The sequence below is a fragment of the Monodelphis domestica genome, chromosome 3, assembly GCF_027887165.1.
Source record: "Monodelphis domestica isolate mMonDom1 chromosome 3, mMonDom1.pri, whole genome shotgun sequence".
NCBI classification, from domain to species: domain Eukaryota; kingdom Metazoa; phylum Chordata; class Mammalia; order Didelphimorphia; family Didelphidae; genus Monodelphis; species Monodelphis domestica.
This window is the reverse complement of record NC_077229.1, coordinates 519,579,324-519,605,881: the sequence shown is the minus strand read 5'-3', so window position 1 is coordinate 519,605,881 and position 26,558 is coordinate 519,579,324. Positions and strand designations below refer to the sequence as shown.

Here is a 26,558-nt window from a genome sequence, read left to right as displayed (position 1 = left end):
GTACTCTATCCAGCTGACCCCCAAATTCTACTTTAAGCTCTCTTCTATTGCTACTATTTTGGGACTCCTTTATGCTATGGAGATGGGTTTAGGAAAAAAACAAAACCAAACAGTTGCTGAAACTGGAGCTCACGCATTTTCCAGATTACTATGTCAGAATGTGTAGAACTGCTCAGTGTATCTAACAAAGGTAAAGTATATTAAATTTAATGGAACTAGGTACAGCTCGGTGGCTCAGTGGATAAAGAGCTGGGCCTGGAGTCCAGAGGACTTGGGTTCAAATATGGCCTTAGCTATTCCCTAGCTATGTAACCTTGGGCAAGTAATTTAACCCAGATTGCCTAGTTCTTGATGCTCTTTTGCCTTAGAACTGATTCTAAGAGAGAAGGCAAGGGTTTTGGGGGGGAAGTGTATGATACTGTGCAATCAAGAGCAATGCACTTCAGAATTAGAGGGGAAATAGTGACCTAGGGAAGGAAAATCTTAGTAACAAATTCTTCCGATAAAGATCTGATATGGAAGATATGAGAGGAATGGATACAAACAAAACAGAGGCCATCTCCCAATACATAAGTGGTTAAAGAATCTGAAAAAGAGAGTTCTAGATCTGGGGAAGAAATCCAAGCTCTCAATGAAGAAACTTTTAAAAGCTATTACTAGTCACTAATGAGAGAGATACAAAGTAGAACTCGACTTCTACCTCACATACATTGGATTGACAAAGAGGACAAAAAAGGAAAATGACAAATCCTGGACGGGCTGTGAGGAAAATAGGCATAATGGAGAATTGAACTGTTCTAGTCATGCCAAAAAGCAATCTGGAACTATATCCCCAAAGTCACTAAACTGTGCCTATCCATTTGACTCAGGAATGCCAATGCAAGGATTTTATTCCAAAGAGATAAAAAAAAAAGGGAGATAGACCATTTACAGGAAAATATTTACTGTATGACAATATTATCAGCTACTCAGTAAACTTCAAAGGCTCCCTGGACTAAGATCCAAGATCAGATCAGATACAAAATCCTTCTTTGGCTTTTTTAAAGATTCTCGTAAATAACAAAATAAAGCTCCTTGTAACCAACCTCCTTCCTTCTTACTTTTCCAAGCTTACTCTTCTCCTACCACATTATACTTCTTATATCCTACAAGACCTCATTGTCTGAATAATGGGAAAATAGGTATCAAGTGATAATAATTGTACAACCCAGTAGAACTGCTTGTGGGCTCTCAAGAGGAGGGAAGGAAAATTAATCCTGATTTCCTTCTGGGATTAACTCTCATTTTCAGTTCAAATATCTCCTTTGTATATAATTGTCTGCTGTCTCTCTTATGAGAATGTGAATTCTTTGAGGAGCTTTCTGGACCTGAATTGGGGTAGTGACTATCAATGAGATGTTGTGGGAAAGATTTGGCAACCTAATAAATAAACTATCATATAAATATAACAAAAAACTATGACACAATATATACAATGGCTACAATAAGGTAAATAATTCAACCACAAGAAACAACAAAAGCAATGAGTTATAATGGTAATGTGGTCATATTGTCACAACTCTCCTCTATAACAACATGGATAAATTATTCTGTTAGGGGTACTGTTTGGGTATGTATTAGAAGATCTATTTCAGAGCAAAAAACTCCCTGTTGCTTAAAATGAGGGTTTTTTTAGAAGGAAGAACAAGTAAAAGGGATTTAATCAGAGTTAGTTTAAGGCCAAATAGGGACTTGTAAGTTAGCCATTTTATGCAAAATAAATAAGCCTGCCATTTTTGCTACCCCTACTGATCCTTGACTTGGGAGAATTCCCGTATGTAGCCAGCACCTGCAAAGCCAGGATCTACAAGATTTATATTGTCCACTTTTCCACTTTGGCAATAGAAAATGGAGTTTCTGGTCTCCTTACTTTTCTTATCTTCTAGGAAAGAAGTCCCCAGCAATGACTGGGCAGACAGTTTGGGGTGCTTGGTGGTTTTTTATTTTCCCTCCCCTAAGGAAACCAGACAAGAGAGGTGGAAACCCACAGAATCACAGCAAGTTGGTCCATCTGATGTACTTGGGGGTTTCTGATCCTAAAAAAAGGTTCAGAGTAAGTTTTCAAACTGATATGCTTGGGACGAAGTAATAATTGTATCGAGGCATTCTTTTTATTTCTACCCATACTACTGATTGAATCTGTTTTCACTTCTTATAGAAGAGTTAATTATTTCTGCTTCTGATCCCTCCTCTCTGATCCATCCATCAGAGATGTCAGGTTAGGAATCAAAAGTACAAAAGAATCGTAGACCTCAGAGGACATCTAGTCCTTAGTAACTCTGTCAGTTTGTTAATACAGAAAATGTAACTCAGAGAGGGTAAAAATGACTTGCCCAAGGTCACGTGGGTTGAAAGTCAGATGTAATTTAAACCATAGTTCTTTGACTCCAGAAGCCAATGATCTGCCTTCCTAATTAGTCCTGATTATATCACTTCCATATGCAAAAATATTCAGTGGTTCCCTATTAAAATTCAAATGTAATTCAAATTTATCCCTAGTATAAATTCTCAGTCTAGCATTTAAAGCCTTCAACTAGACACCCACCTCTATTTCAATTTATTTTTCTTTTACTCCCCATACTCCAATCTAGACACAATGGCTAACTAGCCACTCCTCATTCTCTTCTACCTTCATGCTTTGGCATTAGCTGGAATGAATGCCACCCACCTCTGCCTCTTAGAATTCCTAACTTCCTCTGAGACAGAGTGAGTTACTTTAGAAGTTTCTCTGAACCTCTCCCTAACCCATCCCAAATCAGTTAGTACTCTTTCAGTGGAGCTCATTTTGACTGAACTTTGCATTTTCTTCGAAGCACCTGACTAGGGCAAGTCAACCTAGAAAGTGTACTCTCCAAAGTGTGATGAGATTGGCAGTTCATCATTTCCCCCCCCTTATCCTACTTTCTCCCCCCCCCCCACTTGTCTCCCCATCTCCTCACTCTTGTTTCCCCTTCATGTGTTTCCATGCTGGCAAGCAGTCTTAAAGATGACCCTCATGCATGATTACTCCTACTAACAATGTAGGTCATACATAGTGTTAGTTTTGTGGTATGCCTTAGTCAGTATATTTTCATTGAATAAATCAACAGTGACCATCATTTAACCTTAACAAAAAACGACATAAAATGTGAGACAAAGACATAATACCCATTCCACCCATAAAAGTGAGTCACAGTCTCCTACCAATGGCCATAGTGAGTTTGTACACACTTAAAAAGTTCCACGGTTGTAGAGCATTGTGTATTAGGAATACAGGTAGGCAGGGCAGCTCATTCTCTGAAATGGTAGACTTTGATAATATTCTCTTCCCATTGTACGAACGGCCAGAAAAAAAGGTATATGAATGAGTCTAGCGTCTGTGTTAACAAACACTTCCACGGCTAGGCTGGACTGATCCATACTTTGTAAGGCTAACGTCTCATTGGACATCCTCTGCTCAGTTGGATCATCTCAACTCAATCAACGGAGTAATCAATAAACATTTATTAAGTGCACAGTGTCAAGCACTGGATTTTCTTCTCAAGAACTACTGTATTGTAACGTCCAGCTTCAGACTTGGCTTGATGTCTTCAGCTGAGGTAGTGCTGTGTTCTTTCAGGTAGTGACTCATGTCCCAGGACTGGCCAAAAAAACCCTTCCCTAACTCTGCTCTTCTGGCAATATCATTCTTCCCTCACGCTCAACAACAAGTGCAATGCAGAGAAGTATCTTTTGTTTTCTATTCTTAACAAGTGGCAATAGAGAGCAAAGTATTATCAATTCCACACGCAAAAGAAAACAAAGTAAATCCCTACCATTCCCCTTTCTCCTTCTCAGGAGCAAAAGGCAGTCGAAAAAGCGAAGTATGTTGTTTCAACTCTGCTCAGCAACAAATTATATATAAAAACTGTGAATTTTAGATTTACTCCACCCTGCTTAGTCTAACAAAACAGGAATGTCTACACCCCTACTTAAGGATTAAGTGTTGAGAAGGATGGCCTATGACAGACATGTGCTGCAAATGACAAATCAGAAACAAATGACAGACCCCCCTGGGCTATCCTAAGTCAAGCTTAAGCTACCATTTGTACATGTGAGATGCAGGAAGTGATGTAAAAATGGTCTATATATTTCGCATCACTTCCTCTCTCAGGGGTCTTTTCGAAGAGAGGTGACTCTGGCTTTGTGGTGGAGAGGTGGCTGGTGGCAGCATGCTGGGCGTCCTGGTATCTTGGCGTGGCTGCAGCTATTGTTCAGGTTTGGCAGTGAGCGTCCTTGACACAGTAACTGGGAGAAGCTTAATATCGTAGGTCAGGAGAGGTGTCTTCTCTGAGCTCTCTTGGAGTTTAGGCTGATTCTTTTTTTTCCTTTACCTCCTAAAACCACCATCCTCCTAGAAGGCCCCTCATCTCAGAGGAGGCCTTGTGGCTGGAAGATCTCTGAACTCCCCTTTGCTCAGGCTAGGCCGAAGAAATCTTATACCCTTTTCCCTCTCTCTTCTTAATTCCTTTCCTCTATCTATATTAATTAAACCACCATAAAATTTCCAAACTGACTTGAGTATTTTATTTGGGATTTGAATTAATCCCTGGCGACCATAAGGATAATATATTAGTCAAAACCCCTAAATTTACCCCTTACAAAACTAAGCAACTGACCTGTTATTTGCAAATCAGCAATTGGTGCCACAGAATACTTAGCAACTTTATAAAACATCTCTCATACAACTGAATTTCAATCATCGCCTTCCTTACAGTTGTAAAATTTATAGCATTATATACAGTTTTTCTCCAACAGAAGGTAAGTCCCTTTAGGGTGCATGCTGTTTCATTTTTTCTTTGTATCCCCAGCATCTACAATTGTGCCTTACGCATAGCAGATGCTTAATAAAGAGGTATCGAATTTAATAACTTCATACTACTATTTTAATTAAAGTCACATTTTGATCTGGGACATCAATCACTAATTCATATTAATCATTTTCCTAAATTATCCCTAGATAGGGATATTCTAAATAGTAGGGTCACACTACTTAGAACTTTAGTGGCAGCTATCCAAAATGTATATTTTAGAGTCCCAGGAAAAACTGGGGATTCTAGGAAGTGACTTTTGAGAATTCAACCCTACGTCAGTGAACGAAATCTCACATCTGTCTATGCTGTAAATATGAAATGAATATATAGATATTAACTTGGAAAACATTTAAAAGCACCATACAGAGGGGAAATAATAAATTTCAAGGGCAAAAAGAAGAAAGAATTGATAGATTCTTTTTATAATCAGTCTTACTTCTCTAACTGGATGCAAACACATTGAATTCTTTTTGCCCAGAAAAAAATGAGTAATTGGCCAAAACCCGACATTATATATAAAGTTAATTTAGCATCAGGATAGCATAGTGGAAAGAGTGGAAGATTTGGAGTCAGAGGACCTGGATCAAAGTACCTATTTTGCCACAAATCATCTGTGTGACCTTTTTATAAGAATAACAAATAGCTTTTATTTGTGGGATGGCTTATGATTCATAAACACTCTCCTTACAATAAATAGGGAGAAGGATTAGTATCCAAATTTTCCTTTTTACTCTTTCCCTTTTCCCACTCTCCATCTCTTTCTGTTTCTATTTCTATTTCTATAGCTCTCTAGTTCTATTGACGGACAACTACACCTGAATGTCACTTCCAAAAACAGAAGCAGTAGGGTACCAGAAGTCTTCTAGTAGATGTCTGCATCATCCTCCACCCCTTACCAATTCTGGACATTTTCTTCTTGATGCTAACATAGCCATCACCATGAGCAAGTCTTCAACACCTCTTGTCTGAATCAACAGCCTCTTAAACTGATCTTCCTGCTTCAAACATTTCTCTGCTCAGATCCATCCTCTAAATAGATGCTAATCAGACTTCTGATCATGTCATCCCTCTCTCCGAAACATTGCTGACTCCCTTTTACTTTTAGGAGTAACTATAAATTCCTTAAGCCTAACCCTTTGAACTGAACTGAAGTGACCCCTTCCAGTCTTTCTGGTCTTCTTATACATTAACTTCCTTCATGAACTTTATAGTGCACTCCTACCAGACTAATTGTCTGAAATATTCTTTCTCTTTACCTCTGACTCTCTGAATGCTCCCCTCCAAGGGGAGCTCCGTATCCACTTTGTATAAGTATACTTAAGAATACTGATGGATATCAGTAACCAGTAACACATGTATATGTTGGCTTCCCCCATAGAATATAAACTCCAAGGGACTATTTCTGTCTTATCTTTATAGCCCTGGCACAGCACAGGAAGGGCTTAAAAAATATTTGCTGATTCAACAAGACCCATAGAGAAAGGCTTTTCGTGATCCCACATGTACAACCTAGACCAGTTTTGCTTATATCTCAGAGAGGGGAAAGGCAGAGAAGAGAATTTGGAACTCAAAATTGTAGAATATGAATCTTTAAGTTGTTTTTTTTACATACGATTGAGAAAAATTAAATTATAATAACTGAAAATAAAAGAGGATATCAGTTTTTTTAATGTTTTCTATTTGATTGGTTCCACTCAAAACCATCGCTATCTTCAGTTTTAATGACTTTTGTTAATCATGATGCTGTCTTATTGCCCATGCTCACAACACTGGAGTCATCCTTGATTATTCTTACCATAATTTCCATAGACTACTGGTTAAAATTTGGGTTACTTCAGTGTCACCTGTTCTTTGTTCTCTAGTCCCTCAACTTCCCCAAAGGCAGTCATGACTACTCATGTGAACTATTTAGGAGTGCTGGTCTTGGAGCAGGGAAAATCAAAGTCCACATGCCACCTGACAGGGTGACCATGAGAAGCTCACAACCTCGCCCTGGGGCTCCATGCCCTCATTTATAAAGTAGGTAAAATCACTAGAAAGTTTCTCAGAGAGCGGCCGTGAGGCTTAAATGAGAAAATTTGTGTAAAAGACTTTGCAAATAGTATTTGAGTGTCACCTCTATTAATTTACTCTTTCAATAATGTCACCAGTCTTTTTTTCCTTTCCAATATGACCTAGAAATTACTCAAAGATTATTCTTCCTAAAACATAGATATTAAGTCCCAATCAGGGGCAGCAAGGTGACTCAGTGGATAGAGTATCAATTCCAAAGATGGGAGATCCTGGGTTCAAATGTGACCTCAGGCATGTCCTAGCTATGTGATCCTGGCCAGGGCAAATCACTTAACCCCAATTACCTAGCCCTTACCATTATTCTGCCTTGAAAGTAATACCTGTATTGATTCCAAGACAGAAGATAAATGTGGGGGGGTGGGAAGTAATATACATACAACATAGAAACATTTACAAAACACAATACATACATACATATATATGTTGCTTATTTTGATGATGACAACTCTGTTGGGTAAGTGTTGTTATTATACCCATTTTATGGATGAGAAAACTGACACTCAAGACATTAAATGACTGTCTCAGGGTCACAGCTACTAATTATCTAGGTCATCCTGACTCCCAAGTTCAATATTCTATCCACTAAATAACACACTGCCTCTCTCAGAGGATGGTATGGGGGTTCTTGTCTTTATTTTTTAAAGATTACAAATAATTTTCAATACCATTATGACCAATTAAACTTGCTTTACAACAATTTTCATTTAAGTGAAAGAATTTCAATAAGTAAATTTTACTAACTTTTCAATCATTTTCTAAGTTTCCAACAGTGTAATTTGTCCATTCCTTCCCATTCGCTTTTCCTTATATGTGAACCTAAAAAGTATATTCTTATTTCATTCAGGTCTTTCCATAAACCTTTCCTTATTTTTTATATTCTTATACTTGCTCATTTTAACTACATTATAGTTTTATTACATTAAAATACCACAAAGTAATCATCCCTTCCATTGTTGGACATTTAGTTTGCTTCCAGTTGCTGTTACTATAAATAATGAAGCTATACAAATCTGTGAGCCAAGAGCTACCTTTCCAATATTCTCATATCATATTCCCAAGAATTAAGTAGCGTTGCCATCTCAGTTCCTGTTTATATTCCCAGGACCTCGTATACTACCCTGCTCATAGTAGACTAGCTGAAAATAGTTGTTGTTAATTGGTGTAGTGGATAGAATGGTAGGGCTAAAGTCTGAAGACTCCTCTTCCTGAGTTCAAATCTGGCCTCAGATAATTACCAACTGTGTGATTCTGAACAAGTCATGTAAACTGTTTGCCTCAGTTTCCTCATCTGTAAAATAAGCTAGACAAAGTAAATGGCAAACCGCTCCAGTATCTCTGCCAAGAAAACCCCCAATGGGATCACACAGAGTCATCCCTGACTGAAAATGACTGAACAGGATATCTCTGATTCAATTCAGCAACTCTTTATTAAGTGGTGTCCTGTGCTAAGTGCCTGGGAGACGCAAAGTCGAGTGAGAACATTTTATCCCTTGTTTATTTGGGTATATGATTTGGGGTTTTGCTTTTATAAGATGATTCTCTTACAAAATAATATGGAATATTATGGAAATATATTTTGAGTGATAATAGATGTATAACCCAGAGGAATTGCTTGTCAACTCCAGAAGGGGAGAGAGAAGAGGGAAAGAAGACAATAGGAGTCAGGTAACTTTGGAAAACTTTGGTGTAAATCTGTTATTGGAATAAAACAAAGATAAAGATTTTTAATTAAAAAAGTAAGACATTTCTGCCCTCAACACAACAGAAAAATGACTGAACAAGCACCAAAGATATTTCCTGAATGAAGTATTATTTTCCCTTCAGAAACTGACACGTTCTCTTGATCTTTTGTAATATTAGGACTAAATGAAGAGTAGATCACCTTAACAAGGAAGAAAAGACAAACTTACACAGAAGCAAATCAACCAACAAAAGCCTTGAATTCGGGGAAATGGCAACATCTACTGCAAATCAAGACACCTGACATCAAAGCTGCAGAGACGAAAATGTTGATTTCAAAGAACCTTTTGTGAGTGCAGTCATTGGGGCATTATAATACAAGATACAGAACCAAGCCAAAAATAAAGAGGAAGGGGCCTAGGAGAGAGAGCGGGGGGGGGGGGGGGGGGGGGGGGGGGAGGAAAGGTCCCAGTGACCTAACTGGAAATGACCATCTTTGTGGGCAAGCTTAGGCAAAATGACACATTCCTGTCCGTCCTCCTGCTTAAAATGAGAATTATCAGCATCTGTCTACACCACCCAAGCTCCCAGTAGTGGTAAAGACATTATTCTATAAATCCAATAGCAAGGAATTGTAAAGCACACGACGCATTCTCCATCATATCACAGTTAAAAGTAACCTGTTATCATCTGAAATGTTCTCTCTTACCACGGCCATCTTTCCCTCCACTCTCTCAAGTTCTAATAATTGATTAAACTCTCCTGACAGTAAACCAGATGACAGCACAAAGTTCACTGGGACTTCCATGCTGCTCCTCCATTGGAACTGGCCTCCCATACCTCCTGAAACCAGCCACCAGTAAACAAATACAAGACACACCCAGAAACTCTCGGGCAGAAACCTTTACTTCATCCCTCTCCAGGCAGTTCACAATAGCTGGTCCTATTCCACCTACAGAGGCCTTGCCTAGAGCTAAAGGTCAAAAGAAAACACTCCCTACTAGCTTTATACTAGTTTCTCTATAAAACAAGATGACTTTTTATAGCAGGAATGAAATTCTAAAGGTGCAAAAAAATAACAAAGGGCTGGACAGAGGGATGAACCCACAGTGGAGCACTTATGATAAAAGATACAGAACAAACCCAAGAATAAAAAAAGAGAAAAGAGCTCTAGGAGAGGGAGTAGGGGAAGGGCCCCACACACACGAGGACCTTAGAAGACTTCCTCATTCATGCCGTACCACAAATTGGCAGTCTCCCCATCTAGGTTTTAGTCTTTCTTTAAGGGGAAAAAAGCCTCCAGAATCAAAGATTTTTGGAGCTGTAAGATTCCCTAAGCGCAATTCGCTCATTAAAGAGGAAGGAAAGGAGTCCCAGAGTAGAGGAATGTCTTCTTCAAGATCATACACAGAAAATAAACTAATTCAAATGGAAAAATATATATATATAAAATATAAATATATATATAATATATTTTAAAAATATATTAAAAATATATTAAAAAATATATATAAAATATAAATATATATAAATAAATATATATATAAAATATAAAATATATATATAAAAATATATTTTAAAAAAATATATATATATAAAAACTAAAAATAGGGGGCAGCTTTCCTTTTGTAGCTCAGTGGATTGAGAGCCAGTCCTAGAGACGGGAGGTCCTAGGTTCAAATCTGGCCTGAGACACTTCCCAGCTGTGTGACCCTGGGCAAGTCACTTGACCCCCATTGCCTAGCCCTTACCGCTCTTCTGCCTTGGAGCCAATACACAGTATTGACTCCAAGACGGAAGGTAAGAGTTTTAAAAAAAAAACAAAAATAAAAATAAAAATGAAACAGACTAGGGGGGAAAAAAGATCATACACAGAGCTAGTAGCAGGGAGGGACAAGATCTTGAATCTCTGGACTTTTAGATTCTTTCTAAGGTATCTTGTCAGCTTCCCAGTCCATCCTGGGTTTGGTTTCTGACCATCCCTACTACCTCCCTTTTATTAGCGCCTTCCCAACTCTTGGCACTCCCTGAGCTGCCCAGTTTTCTCATTCTGCTAAGGTTCTACCTGGGTCTACACTCTTGCGTAAATACAGTGATCCCTCACCTATCTGGGGGCCGGGGGGAGGAGTTATGTTCCAGAGACCCCCAAGATAGCGGAAAATCCATGAAGTAACAGTGTTATATTTATTTTATTATTTATATATTTTTAAGGCTTTATCAACCCCTCCCACTCTCCTCTAAACCTTTTCCACACTCTTATTAACCTAGTCACTGAGCCAACCAGTGCCCAGAATACGGAACACAGCACTGCGCTTGGTCACCTTTCATTCCATCAGCCAATAGTGCGCCACAGTAAGTGTAACTCCACTATACAGAATTAGATACATATTTTTTAAAACCCTGCGCTACAGTGAAGCCTCAGTAAATGAAGCACAATATAGCGAGGGCCAACTGTATCTTGTTCTTCAAATCTTTCTTCTCTCTTTACGCCCCTATGGAAACCCACTTCTCCTGAATGCCTCTTTGTTTCCACCAGGTAGGAGCAAACGTTCACATTTGAATCCCACGACGTCTATTTTTAGCTTGTGGATCTAGACCATCAGAGCTGGAGTTCCTAAGAAATACTGTCTCGAGGTCAGATTTCCGGCATCAAAGGGTTTGGGGGAAAGGAAGACCGCCCGCACATGCCACAAGGACTGCAGTCCTTCTCTACACCTAGGGAAATAGCGAAGCCCTTCCTACCCTCAAAACCCATCCTGCCCAACACCATCTCTCCACAATCACAGCCACGGACATGTACTATTTTTTAATATTGTTATGGTTTTGTGTCGAAAATGTACATGTAAAATTATGTTCCACAAATGCATTTTGCAAACATTTTTACAAATAAAGAAAGAGAAAAAAATGACATTTTCTGCAATGTTCAAATAAATTGAAATCATTTCTGTTACATTCATTTGGATGCCATTTTCTAATCTGCTTACAGATCTATTCCTTTACAAAAAGGAAATGGGAATCTGGATTATCATGCTATGTTGAGGCAGTTGCCACTTGATATTAACCATTTTTTTTTAAACCTTTACCTTCTGGCTTAGAGTCAATACTGTGTAAGGAAGTAAAGTGGTAAGGACTAGGCAAAGGGGGTTAAGTGACTTGCCCAGGGCCACAAAGCCAAGAAGTGTCTGATGCCAAATTTGAACCCAGAACCTCCCCTCTCAGCCTGGCTCTCAATCCACTGAGCCCTGCAGCTGCCCCCTCATTTCCTTTTCAAATGATAAAAATAAAGGTATGTTTGTAAGAGAAATTGATCTCAATTTTGAGAACAAAGGAAAACAAAACAGCACTGAATCAAATATAACAAAGAAGTCAACAGGGTCAAAAATGTGCTAATTTTCATTTACACTTACCCATTCCTCTACATTCGGAGGCTGCTCTTCATAGACATTTTCCTTGTCCCATAGAATGTTGGATTTGTCATATCTCTCCATCTTACTTCGGGTTCTCACAGCAAAGAATATCATTAAAGCAAAAGCCACAATAACCAAAAATCCCAGTACAATGGCAATGGCCTAAAAGGGTTAAAAGAAAGTCAAACATTAATCTGTTTGGCTGTTTGGAAGATTTAAAATAATCTATTTACTTTCCATAAAATACGAAAATCCAACTTTATTGATATGCTAAGAACAATATTAAAAGACTATTAATTCATATTTACTAAATGTTTTTATTTATTTCACCTACATATAATAATTCATAGGACCTGCTTTAATGACTGCATAAGACTATGTATGCAATTAGTCCTTTAATCATCTGTCATTCACTTATATTTTAAAAACTTACCTTTTACCTCAGAATCAATACTATATATTGGGTCCAAGACAGAAGAGGTAAGGGTTAAGCAAAAGAGGTTAAGTGACTTGCCCAGGGTCACACTGATAGGAAGTGTCTGAGGCCAGATTTTAAACCAGGACCTCCCATCTCTAATCTGGCTTTCAATTCACTGAGCTACCCAGCTGCCCTCTGTATATATACTTCTAAAGCTTATCTTTCTAGGAAAAGTAAGCATTATAATCTTGTTTATACTATACCCATATAATCTTATTTATACTATTCCCTTAACAAAGTCATTCTTCATAGATGGCACAAAAGTGTATATGTGAATGATCAAAACTTCCCCAACAGTGTAATTTCATTTGGTCTTGCTAATTAATTAATAAGGGGACAGTCTATTAAACGAAGACCCAAATTCACAAAATGGAGAGAACAAATCTGCCTCCATTCTTAATGGTAGGGCTTTTCGGTTTTCCCCTGATAGAAAGAGTGTCCAGTTGGGATAATCTTCCTATACCACCATTCCTCCTATGGCAGGGATCCTACAAGGAGAAATACAGGGTCTTCTCACACAGAAGACACAGGCTACCACAGTTTACAACAAACAACAGATGAAGAGTACCAAGTTTCCACTCAAAAAGCAGCACCATAAAGAAGTGGTCTCATACTGCGGAGAGCACCTGGTCATGCCACTGCTGTGGCATCCACAGTGCTTTTTAGTGCCTAAGGGAGCTAGAGCCAGTCTTTCTACATGCCTGATCTGTAACTAGGTCTCAGAGATCCTCTCACTGAATCGCTTCATTTTGCTGTAGAAGGAATAACTCCCCCAAGCTCTTAGAAATACTAAGCAAGAGAGCCAGAATTCAGTGTCAGGGTTGCCTTGGGGGGAGAGAGCTGGCCTCCAAGCCATGAAATCTGAGGTTCCAGGCATACCTATGACACATACTGGCTGTGCCAGCCTGGGCAAGTTCTTGAAAGGGTCAGCATGCTGGGTAATTCTCTAAGATCTTAATCTACAGAAAGAAGAAGGTGGTGCACAGTTTCCCTCACCTGAGAGTTCACCCCATTGGTGAAAGCAAAGATCCTTTTCCATTTTACAGTATTATCTGTCAAACAGAGGGGGGCTCGGCCATGAAAACCTCTGGGCAGGAGGAAGGGGTGTTGAGATGTTTCTGGCACATCCAAACCTCCAGCTGCTCTGCTAGAGCAGATCTATTCCTGTTTGTTGAGCAGCAGAAATAAAACCCCTATTTGCACAAACATTCTATTGTTGAAAACAATAGATTGATATTGTACAAGGTTCTATATGTTTTCTAAAATCTACATCTGATTGCTTTCCATCTCAGGGAAGGGGAAAAGATGGAAAGTGGAAAGAATTTGGAACTCAAAATGTTAAAAATTGTTTTTACGTATAAGTAATGTTTTTTAAAATGGGCAGAATACAGACAAAAAACAACTTTTACATGTTTGTATTCCCCTCCCTCAAAACTCCAAATGAATAAAAGATTGAAAGGTAGGGAATTTCTAAGTTAAAAAAAACAAAACCCAACACGACCCATCACTCCAAAAACATTCATGTCAACTTGCCAATAATGAATGACTCGTAGTTTAAAAAAAATACACTTATCTGTAGCCATACCTCTTGGGGATCCACCACACAGAAGTGATAAAGATATTGATCCACATAGAGTCCAGTTGTCGTGGGTGCATAAAATTGGTTGCAGAGAGCATATATCTGAGCTGAGTACATCGACCCAGAAGCCTGTGCCGTCGGATTGACTCCCATTATGTAGACGATGGTGGCAATAAATACTAGAATGCCGAGGATGGCGCTGATAATGATCACCACTAAGAAGTACATTCTTGATCTGGATATTCCCGACCGCATAACACTGGTCACAAATATCACCAGTGCAGCAATGAAACAAAATGCCGTCATGGCCAGGAAGAAGCCTTTTGCAGCCCTTGGGTCAGTGTAACTTCCATAGCCATAGCTGCCATAGCCGCCATAGCCATAGGAATAGCTGCTACCAAAGCCTCCAAAGCCACTACTTCCTCCGTAAGGGTAGCCTCCTAGACCGCCTCCCAGAAAGGGGCTTCCATATCCACTGTCCCAGGCAAGTGTAGAAGCCACACAGGCAAAGATGGCGATGCACATGACAATAATGAGGACTGACAAAATCCGGATCACGCCTGGAGGAGAAGTCCACTTGTAGAAATGAAGCAGCTCATCCTCGGGATAGTAAGAGTAGGCTGGCTGAGAAAGCATTGGCCGGACATGCATCTCTCCGTTGTATAAATCATTGCTTGGTGCATAATGAGATGGTTTGCTGCAATAAAATTGGTTAAAAAACACTTTCATTCCTGAGATTTTGGCAAGATCCCAGTTAAATCACACAGGATGGAGGGACTAGAAGGAACACCAAATACAATCCCAGATAAAGCTTATCATATAAGATTACAGTATTTTATTTTAAAAATCATTCTGTAGAATTAATTAGTTATGAGCCACCCCCCCCACCCCCCGTTAACCATATCTGTGAAGCAGGCCATGCATTAGAACTTCCCTATTACTCTAAAAAGATTACACTAAAGAAAGAAGAAAAAGATTTATGCATACAGAAAAATCTATTGTGGCTCTTTTTTGTAGTAGAAGAGGATGGAAACTAATGGGATATCAATTTTTTGAGGAATAAATAAATAAGCAAATTATGGAATACTAAAGTGCTATAAGAAATGATAAAGGGGGCAGCTGGGTGGCTCAGGGGATTGAGAGCCAGGCCTAGAGAGGGGAAGTCCTGGGTTCAAATTTGGCCTCAGACACTTCCTAGCTGTGTGACCCTGGGCAAGTCACTTGACCCCCATTGCCTAGCCCTTACCACTCTTCTGCCTAGGAACCAATACACAATTGATTCCAAGATCGAAGGTAAGGGTTTAAAAAAAAAAAGAAATGATGAAGAGAATGGTTTTAAAGAAACCCTGGAAAGATTTGTAGGGAATGAAATGAACAAAACCAGATCTATTTATATAGTAACTACATTGTAAAGTCAAATAACCTTGAAAGACTTAACTGATCAATGCAATGACCAACCATGGCTTTAGAGGACAAAAAGTAAGGTGACAGATTCAGGGTGCAGATTGACACGTATGATTTTTGGATGCATATTTGTTACAAGATTCTTTGAATTCCTTTTTTCCGATGAGGAGAGGAAATGGATTTTTATGAATTAAAATTTTGATTTATTTAATTAAATTAAAATTTTTTTCAAACCTCTATTTTAAAAATGAGGAAACTGAGGCTTACCTACCAAGGTCACAGCCATTAAATGGCAGAACTAGGACTAGAAATCAAGTCTTAAGACAATTCCAGGCCTCCTTACCACTATCTCCCAAGGGTTTAATTTTCATATAAACAGACCATCTTTCTGAATCCGAAGCTGATCATATTACACACATACATTAAATGAGAAGGTTGGTCTACATGGCATGAGAAGCTTCTTCCAACTCTAAATCATGATGCTATGATCTTTTTTTTTTTTAAACCCTCACCTTGGAGCCAATACTGTGTATTGGCTCCAAGGCAGAAAAGTGATAAGGGTTAGGCAATGAGGGTTAAGTGACTTGCCCAGGGTCACACAGTGCTATGATCTTTTAATGAATCCATCCAAAGGAAAAACAATACCAACAGAAACAAGGAAAATTCCACATGCTAAATGGTCAGCACAAATCCCCAACTATATATTTTTGGAAATAATTTAGGGCATTGTCAGACTTGTTGTTCCTCCAGTTTCCATTAAAATTTTTTTGTAGTAAACCTATGCAGTGAATAAGACACAAATAGTAGAAAACACAAATAATGTCACTCAGTAAATTCATATTAACCTTTAATAGCAAAGTTATTAAAGGTATTACAGTGTGCCAATTGTCAAAAACCTTAAGTGCAGTAGCCACACTCCACTGACAAACTGTTACTCACTACATAAAGAACTACCTATCCTCCCTGACTGTGGAGAGCTAAATTATTAAGAAAAATGTCAGGAGATATTTACAATTCATCTGGCCTGTATGGAGGAGGACTTTCAAATGGTCTGGACGACATTGTGAAAATCAAGGGTCTCGAAAAATTTCAAAATGAAGATTTCTTCTTAACCTCCTCCAAGAGAAGACAAACAATCTGGAAAGAAAAAGAAAAAGGAACAAATAAGCAAATGAGTCAATAAATGAATGAATACATTTTAAAATGGATTTCTTTCACAGACTTACATTACTTTAATACTAGAAGCTTAGCTACATGCCCATCCCCGAAGATAAGGGCCAAGTAACCAAGTATTCTAGATCTAAATTTCTTGAAAATGTAATTCATCATTTACTTTCTTCAACTATTACTAACAATTCAAATGGCAAAGTCTAGGGGAATTGTTTTACTTCACGCTTTACTAATGATATTAACAATCCCACATGTTTATACCATATTTTAAATCATTTTCCCAGCAACAACCCGGTGAGAGCGGTAATAAAGTATTCCCATTTCCCATTTTGCCATAGGTTGGAATGGTAAATTACAACCCTAGGTCAAGCATTCCACAGTCCCTCATCCACCCACAGAGAATTTAGGCTATATCAAAATATGTGAGAATTATTTTGTATTCGATTATTAGAAAGAAAGATGGGTATGAAAATTCCTTAAAAGTATAAATTTTTCCAATAGATAAAATGTACACTTTCAGTTATGCATGTATTTTCCTATAGTCATTTGTTTTCAAAAATATATACTCCTTTTGATATAGGGATTGCTTGGCTTTATCCTAAAAATCTCTATAGCAGAATTCTACAATAGAAGTAATTTTTTCCTGAGCAAAGGAAATGATCTGTTCTTTCGTGGTTGTTTTTTTTTTTTAAGAGAACAATGAACCATTTCCCCATTAATCTGAGGTTTATCCCACAAATACACATAGGGAACATGCATGGAGACTTACATAAAGAGGAAGCATGAGAGAAGAGAGTACACAGTGTAGAGGGGCCCACACATAATGAAAGGAATTTTAATTTTTCAGTTAATTATCATTCATTTATTGGAAGCCTAGGATATGTCCCTAGAAAAGAGCTAAGGTCTGTTGGGCTGCTACTCCTCAAATAACTTCCATTCCAGTGGCAAAGACAAAACTAATTCACATATGAACCAGGAATAAATAATACAAGGCAGTAATGGAATGTCAGAGAGGGAAATGACCTTAAAGAACATCTAGTGTAATTTCAATCTAAGAAATTAGCTCCTTCTACAATACCCAGAAGAGTGGTCTTTTCTTGAAGAGTTCTAAGTTAAGCAAGAACAAGAAGCAACTGCAATACAGGCAATGTTCAATAAACTCAATAACTCAAACCGCTGAGAGGATGACTTAAATTCAATAAGCACTGTTGGGAAAACCAGAAAGTAATATATAAATATTTAAATGGCATGATGCAGATTCTTAAAGGTAATGGGAGATCACAACAAAACCAAGTAAATGAAGTTTAGAATTACTAAGGATAAACTAGAACCACAACTCAGTCTAAAAACTTAGGGAAGATTTAGACATGAGGAAGAGAGAACATTTGTGGCCCGAGCAGAAACAGTGAGGATGGTTTGTGGGTCAATAGGAGACTAGTCTGAAAAAGGCAAGGGCACATGTTAGGAATAGTAGGGAGGAAGGTTGGATAAAAAAGGTGAGTTCAAGGGGGCAGCTGAGTAGCTCAGTGGGTTGAGAGCCAGGCCTAGAGATGGGAGGTCCTAGGTTCAAATCTGACCTCAGACACTTCCCAGCTGTATGACCCTGGGCAAGTCACTTGACCCCCATTTCCTAGCCCTTACTACTCTTCTACTTTGAAGCTAATACACTGTATTGACTCCAAGATGGAAGGTAAGGGTTTATTTTTTAAAAAAAAAGGGTGAGTTCAAAAAATTAGGAACAAGACGTCAAAGATGATGCAATAGGAAATAAGGAAAGGAAGGTTTTAGAGGAAGGGAAGGGCTTAAGGAAAGTAGTGATTAAGGAAAATTAGGCTGACATGGTATGATGAAAGCATTGAGACTATGACTGAAAGAGGTCAAGAGGCTGCTGCCCCAATCATTCTGAAGTGTTAAAAGGTTCAAGGTGCAGAGAAAAAAGAACTAGCAATGAGAAAAAAAATGCTCCAAGAAACTTTTGAGAAAAAAATCAAACAAAAATCATTAGGATTTGGTACCTAGCTGGGGACAAAGGATTAAAAGTTTAAATCAGAGATGACAATTACACTTCCAAGGGTCTGGGAGAATGGCAATGTCATTGATAATATCCAAGCAATTAGGAAGGGGAGGGAATTGCTTCATTGAAGGAAACAAATTTAATTTTAGACGTTCGGTTTAAGGTAATAGTTGGAAATGTCCAAAAGGCAGATGAGGATATGAACTTAAGGTAAGAAGACTATATATAAGATATAGATTTGAGAAGCAGTAGAGATAAATTAAACATATAAAAATAAAAGAACTCTCTCAAAGAAAAAGTATAAAAGGAACAGAGCTTCGGAGTCCAAGAAAGAAGAGTCAGTATATAAAGCAGAAGAGTAGAAAAAAAGCAGAATCAAAAAAAATTAATTATAAGAATAGGAGCTGAATACAAATAAGGTGTTCACAATATCAGCCTACTTCAACGACTCCCAATATCAATCCACCAAAGATACTAGAACTATTGCTGGTCTCAAAGGGTTTTTGAATCATTCATCAATGAGCTAGCTGCTGTCGCTACTGCTTTTAAGTTGGTCACAAAGCTTGGAGCCAAGAGAAATATATTAATATTTGACTTGTGGTGGTGGCACTTTCAATGAAAACAGAATCTTTGAGGTCAAATTCACAGTTGGGGACATTTATTTAGGTAGAGAGCCTTTGGTCTCCCACATGGTCAACCATTGCATTGCTGAGTTCAAGTACCGGCATCAGAAAGAAATCAATGAGAACAAGAGCACAGTTTGTGAACCTGCAGTAAGTACTCTTTCTTCCAGAACCAAGGTCAACATTGAGATTGACTCCCTCTATGAAAGGTATCAACTTTTATACCTCTATCACCTGTGCCCATTTTGAGATACTAAACTCTTCCGTGGAACATCGAAAAAAGTCCTAAGGGAAGCCAAACCCTGTCATAGATCCAAAACATTATCTTAATGGGTGGTTCCATTTACATCCCCAAGACTCAGAAACTTCTATATTTTCAATGGCCAGAACCCTAACAAAAGAGTATCAGTCCTGATAAGGCTGTTGTTTACAGGGTAGCTGTCCAGGACATGCTATAGCTGTCACTCTTTTCCTTGGTTTTGAAACTGCTGGTAGAAATATAATCCACCATCTAGGGGTATACAGGTAAATGATTAACTACTAGTTCTTCAGGAAAAAAAAAACAACAACCCACAGTATGTCCACAACACATTTTTAAGTTTGATCTGCGATTTTCCTGATTTTCTTAAGTGCAGACAATCAATAAAACAATGAATCAAGCCCTAAGTTGTAGCATTTGATGCTTTAACAATGAGGTCCTGAAAGCTGACTTGAGCCCAGTGCAACACATCCCTGCCACCAATCCTACCAAGCAGACATAGACCTTTACTCAGACTCCCAGCTTGGTGTACTTATTCAGAGAGAACAATGACAAAGCCTAAGCAAATCTGAGTTCACAGAAACTTCTCTTTCCCCAAGGCTGTCTCTTAGATTGAAATACTCTTTGGCACTGATGCAAATGGCATCTTCATGGATAAGAGCATGATCATTGTAGACAAAGACCATTTAAGTAAACAAGCTTGAGCATATATGGTTACAAAAGCTGAGAAAGACAGGGGTGAAGATGAGGAGTAGAGAAACAAGGTATCTTCCCAAAACTCCCTTGAAATTTATGCTGTCAACATAAAGAGTACAGTAGAGGCTGAGAAACCCCAAGGCAGAAATGGTGAGGAAGGTAAGCAAAACAGAGACAAAATGCAAAACAGTAACTAAATAACCAACTAGCTCCATAAGAGTCTGACTGCTGAGAGGGAAGGATTTGAGCATTAGCAGAGAAAAATGGAAAATGTCCTGTATCCCATCATTACTAAGCTTTGTGAAAGAGTTCAGAGAGCATGCCAGAAGGCATGCCTGGTAAATACCCAGGTGGCAGAGCATTCCAGAGAGAGCTGATCCTTCCAAATCCATCTTTTTCAAAACTGACTCAAACCTATACTAGAGGATTAGTACAATGATAGTCTAACTTGTGAGTTACTATGTAAATGTGGACCTTCTGAATATGTGAATGTGTGCATATGGAAGGAAGTCAACAACATTGTACTTAATCAGTATGGTAGACAAGTAGAAATGAAATTTTTGTCCTGAAAAATAAAAATCCATTTTAAATGGGTACCATTAAAAAAAAAAAGGCAGCTAGATAGGGCAGTGGATAGAGTACCAAGTCTGGGTTCAGGAGAACCTGTGTTGAAATCTAACCTCAGACACTTTCCAGCTTTGTGTACCTGGGCAAGTCACTTAACCCCAAATTGCCTAGCCCTTGCCACTTTTCTTTCTTAGAAATGATACTAAGACAGAAAGGAAAGGCAGCTAAGTAGGTTCAGTAGATAGAGCCAAGCCTAGAGATGAGAGGTCCTAGGTTCAAATGTGGCCTCAGATACTTCCTAGTTGTGTGACCCTCAGCAAGTCACTTAACCCCAATTAAGGAAGGAAGGAAGGAAGGAAGGAAGGAAGGAAGGAAGGAAGGAAGGAAGGAAGGAAGGAAGGAAGGAAGGAAGGAAGGAAGGAAGGAAGGAAACAAGCAAGCAAACAAGCAAGCAAGCAAGCAAGGAAGCAAGGAAGCAAGGAAGCAAGGAAAGTTAGACAACCCATGGAGTTGAGAAATTAGAGAAATGTAATATCTCATATGAGGAATAGCAAGGTAGGCCAGTGTCACTTGACCAAACCATACATGTAGGAGAGTAAAGTGTAAGAAGCCTGGAAAGGTAAGAAAAGGTCAGGTGCTTCAAGGGGTTTTAAAAGTGAAATGAAGGGGTTTATTTGATCGTTGGGGTAATAGGGAGCCAATAGGAAGTAGGATTGCCATAGTCAGAGCAGGGCTTTAGGAAGATCACTTTGACAGCTGATCTAAAAAGATAAGAAAAATCACTTGGCTGCCTTTGATGAATTCAAGTCATCTGGTCCAGACGAATTACATTCCTGGTTCTAAAATAACTAGCAAATGTGCCAACTGAATCATTGCAAATGATATTTATTGAAAAACTCATAGAGCAAAGTAGAGGCATCACAATGTCCCAATTTTAAAAAGAGAAAATGGGATCTTTAAACTAAAAGCTAAAAGTTTGATTTTAAGAAAAACTGTAGAATGTATTACTGGATAATTGGATAGTTAATATCTAGAAAAGGAAGCATGATCATAAAAGACTCTTTTGTTTTGTCCAGAATGGTTCATGCTAGACCAACATTTTTCAACACAATTGCTAAATCAGTAGATCTGGGCATGCTTTTGATAGAATTTACCTAGATTTCAACAAAGTGTTTTTTTAAAACTACGTCACACTATTCTGGTGAAAAAACAAACAAACGGAGAGATACAGGCTAAATAGGAGAATGACAAGAGAGAAATGATTGAAGAGATGGATTCAAGGAGTAATAAACAAATGGTTTGATGTTAACCTGACATCTCCAGTGGAATATCAAGTATCAGTGCCTGCCCCTGGAATGTCTATTATTTTTTATCAATGATTAATAGAATTTGATAAATAAACTTATCAAATTTATGGGTGACACAAAGCTAAGAGGGACAGTTAAAATCCTAGAGGATAGTCAGGATCCAAAAGATATTTTCAGGCTAGAAGAGTGGGTTGATTCCAAAAAGATATTTAATAGGCATTTGTTTGTTTATTTAAGGAAAAGGATTCCTGCCAGAGATGAATACTTTTCCAATTTTTTTAACCCATTGAGATCACTTCAGTTCCTCTGCCTTCCCTCATCCCTCCAGCTCAAAGCTTTGATATTCTCAACTTCTCACTCATCTCAGACATCCAATTGACTGCCCAATCTTGTTTCAACCTTCACACCCCAAATTTCCTGGTTCAGGCCCTATCACCTCCCACCTACACTATAGTAATTGCCTTCTCATTGCATCTTGCATCTTTCTTGATCCACTCCAACTCATTTTTCATTCATTTGCCACAAGTACTTCCCTAAAGTGTAGGTCTGATTCACAGCACTTAATAAACTCCAGTAATTCTCCATTACTTCCATAATCAAATATAATGTATTCAATTATCTAAAGGTCTTCACAACTTGGACCCTCTCTAGCTTTAAAATCTTAAGACTTCAGTCCCCTTCACACATACTACAATCTAGTCTCAATGGCTAACTTAGCTCTTCCTGGAACAGGACACACCTATTTCCCCTTTCTACCTTTGTACCCAATGTCTCCCAGGCCTGGAAGACTCTCATTAATTCATTTCTACCTCTTGTTTTTTATGACTTCTTTCAAGACTCAGTAAAACTGTCACCTTCTGCAGGTGGCCTTTTCTGTTGTGCCCATCAATTAAATGCCTTCCCTCAGAGAGTACCTTTTTCATATACTATGCATACAATATATAAGTCTTGTAAATATCTAGTCATTTGCATGTGTCTGCCCCATTACAATTGTAAACTCTTGGAGAACAATGACTATTTTCCCTTCTTTGTATCCTCACATACCTGACACACAGTAGGTGCTCAATAAAATCCTGGCTGAGTGATCAGTGAGTGATTTCTTGATTCTATCATAAACTATGGTTACAATCTTTTAAGTGCCTGAGGTTTTTTTTTGGGGGGGTGGAGGGGGAATTGCCTAGTACTTTTAAAATGCCAATTCAAATCTTCTGTGAAAATTACAGTGAAAACACTATATATCACAGTATTATATGGAAGCATATAAACCACTACTCAATACTAGCTATATCTCTAAATCGAAAAAAAAAAGAAAGAAAAGCACATGTGAATATCCTGAAAAATTAGCACAGAATATAACTCAAGTGCTACACTGGTACATTTGGGACCTGGCTTTCTACCAATACAGCTATTTTTATGTCAAGTCAATTTTGGTTTAAAAGAATCACCCCTGTTACAGAGAGAAACGTAATTTTAACCGTTTGTAAAATAAGAGAAAAGGTGAGCATCTTGGGAATAATAAGTGGAGATTCCCAAGTCCCATTCACAGATGTTCTCTCTACCCGACCCAGGCAATCATGCATTTATAAGCACTTTCTGAGAGTCAGGCGCTGAGGACAGTGTCTACACCCCCAAAGTGAAACAGTATCTACACTCAATTGATCAGCTATGTAAACATAAATTAAATCTCTTTTCACACAAATTAACAAAAGAACAAAAAACAAAAAACAAAAAAAACAACCCCAAACCATAACCTCGTTGGGCTTCAGTAACAAGAAACTGCAACGACTCAAACACTGAATAACTAGTCAAAATCCTGATTCAGTGTTTCTGTGGTACATTTCTAGGGGCGAAGCGCGCCGCCACCTCCGCTGCTACAAGTATAGAGCCCAGGAACTGCGCCTCCCCAAAACGAAAACCAGACCAAACATTCAGGACTTTCCTCGGGTTCTGCAAACCCCTCTGGGTCTCCTTTCCACGGCTTTCGTTTGAGTCCCAACAAGGACTGAAAGAAGTCCGCCAATTCACCCCTGCTCCCCATGAGTCCTACGCTGCACCCCGTTGGACAGAGGCCTCTTCCTGCGAAGTCTCCCAAACAAGTCTTATTGTTGCAAGAAAACCACAACAAGAATCCAGGAAAGTGAAAAGTTTTCACTTAAACACACACACACACACACACACACAGAGTTTTCGCTTAAACACACACACTCACCCAGAACCGCACACACACACACACACACACACACACACACACACACAGAGTTTTCGCTTAAACACACACACTCACACACACACACACACACAGAGTTTTCGCTTAAACACACACACTCACCCAGAACCGCAGGGGTAAGTTAGCTCTGGACGGATGGGTGGGCTTCCTCAACCCAGCCCTCCACTTCCCAGAGACTCTCCCACCATCCCCTTCCGGCTCCTTTTCAAGCCCCCAGCCACCTCAGCTCCCCTAAATCCCGGTCCAACACCCCCTCCTCTGCAGTCTCAGGCCAGGGCTGAAACCAAGGCACAAAAATCCCCCCTCCCCTCCTTTCCGCCGATCCAGCTCCCTAGGGGAAGCAGGCTCAGTCCTTCCCACCTCCAAGAGGGAGGTTCGCACATACGACCCACTCCCACCCCTCCCGTCTTCACAGTTCCCGCGCTGGGCGCACTAGCAGCGCACCAGGAGAGCGAGCTGACTTGCCCCCCGCGCACCTGACTCCTGTTCTCCCTGGGTCCTCTTCCCGCGAGCAGGCGGCGGGAGAATAGGCTAGGCTACAACCACCTCCTCCAACTCCCCAGTCCCCACACCCAGCCCTTGGGCATGCGCAGCTCCAGTTCCTAAACTGGGGTTTCCCCCTGGCTGTAACCCAGCCAGCCCTTTTCCCTCCGCAAGGCAGTTCCCACCTGTGCCGCAGCCTTCTGGCGTGCGCGAGGTTCGAGGGACCTTCGCGGCGAATATTGCAAGGGGAAGAAGGAAGAGAAGGAAAGGGGAAGGGGAGGGGGCGAGAAGGAGCAGGTGTGGCGCCGCCGCCGCCGCCTCCTGTGACCCATTCACCTGAAACTCGAGGGAGGAGGGGGAAAGGAGGAGAAGGAGGAGGCGGGCGGGAACAAACAGGTAATTCTCTCTGTACATCAGTCCAGAGAGCTTAAAGAGACAGGACTCGGTTTCGCCTGGCGGAACGAATCCCCCTCCAGGTTTGAGCGCTTTGGTGGGATTGGGGCGGCCGTAGAAGCTCCTTACCTAAGGCGGAGTCTTGTTGCGCTCTGAAAGGGGGCTTGGTGAGCTGTAGGCGTGATCTCCCCAGGAGCCCTAGTTTTCCTGGAAGGGTGTGAGCCTCCAGAATTCACTCGGGTCGAGTTCGTTATGCAATTCGGTTGGAAAAGGGCTGCTTCTCCCCAACCTTCCCCGAAGTGTGGTCAAAGAATTGGTGGCCACGAAGAAACTGTTGAACTGGAAGCCAAGTGTGTGAGGGTGACGCACCAAATCGCTGAAGAATTTTGCAGGAGATTATTCTTAAAAACGAGGGTGAGATCGCGGTGTTGTGAGGGTCCGTTTTTCTGCCTCTTGCTGTGAGGCTTTAGGCAAGTCACTGCATTTATCTGCGACTCCCTTTAATAATCTGTAACGCGAAGGGATCGTTTAAGCTAAATTTTCTTCACGATCTCATTTCTAAGACCAAGATCCTGTGGTGTTTGATATGACTTTGTAGTGAATTATTGCACCGACAGAGTTGTGCGTTTTCGGAACTTAGGAAATAAAAACGTTTGGGTTTGTCTAAGGGAGATAGTTGTTTTGAGGACTTTAGGGGGAAAGGCAGGAGTGTAGATTATTATGCTACTCTAAAAGTGAAGTCATCGGGTGCACGTCCTCCCATCTCTCCAGTTTTTGTTGGTGGCACCACGTTTCTTCCTAGGCTGCAAATCCCAGGAGTTGATTCTCCCATCCTCTCCTATCCAATGACTTGCCATGTTCTGGAGATTTCTACTAATACTAGCTCTTTCTCATCTGTTCCTTCTTTACAAACCCAATTTCACTCCAGCTCAAGGTCTCTCTTTAGTGCTTTTTCTGGACTGTTCTGATAGCCTTCTGAGCTCATAAAGCATAAGATTTAGAAACAGAAAGGACCTTAGAAATCATCTATCTATTCACCAATCGGCTCATTTTATAGATGAAGAAACAGTTCTTGAGTTACCTGTCTAGTACCCTCAGAGTAGCAAAAGAGGAGCCAGAACTCAAAACCAGGTATTTGAACCCCAAATCCAGGGATCTTTCCACTATATTTTGTCTTCTGTTTTAGGATGCTGTCTCTTTTCCTCAACTCTCTGTCCTCTCCACCCCATTCTTTACCTTATTGTCAAATTTACCTTCCACATTCAGAGTTCTGATTTTGAGATTCCCTTGATTCAACATCCTTCCTTGGTTTCCCTTTATCTATCTC

General features: G+C 39.6%; 1 protein-coding gene and 1 long non-coding RNA gene across 5 annotated transcripts in view; one reads left to right on the top strand and one right to left on the bottom strand.

Moving 5' to 3' along the window:
- The window catches only part of OCLN (occludin), a 59,803-nt gene extending 33,476 nt beyond the window's left edge, over positions 1–26,327 (bottom strand). The window contains exons 1-4 of one of the 4 annotated variants that reach the window (XM_007486267.3): positions 25,361–26,327; positions 16,505–16,629; positions 14,095–14,785; positions 12,032–12,193 (exon numbers count right to left, since the gene is read on the bottom strand). In XM_007486267.3, coding sequence (XP_007486329.1) covers positions 12,032–12,193; positions 14,095–14,785; positions 16,505–16,554 — 903 coding nt within the window. In that variant the 5' untranslated portion in view covers positions 16,555–16,629; positions 25,361–26,327. The other 3 variants (XM_007486265.3, XM_007486266.3, XM_003340576.4) reach the window with 3 other exon arrangements.
- On the top strand, positions 4,159–11,551 carry LOC103104144 (uncharacterized). The gene is made up of 3 exons (XR_463705.2): positions 4,159–4,275; positions 8,805–8,973; positions 11,161–11,551. It is a non-coding gene; the product is annotated as an uncharacterized LOC103104144 (long non-coding RNA).
- Positions 26,328–26,558: the final 231 nt, after the last annotated feature.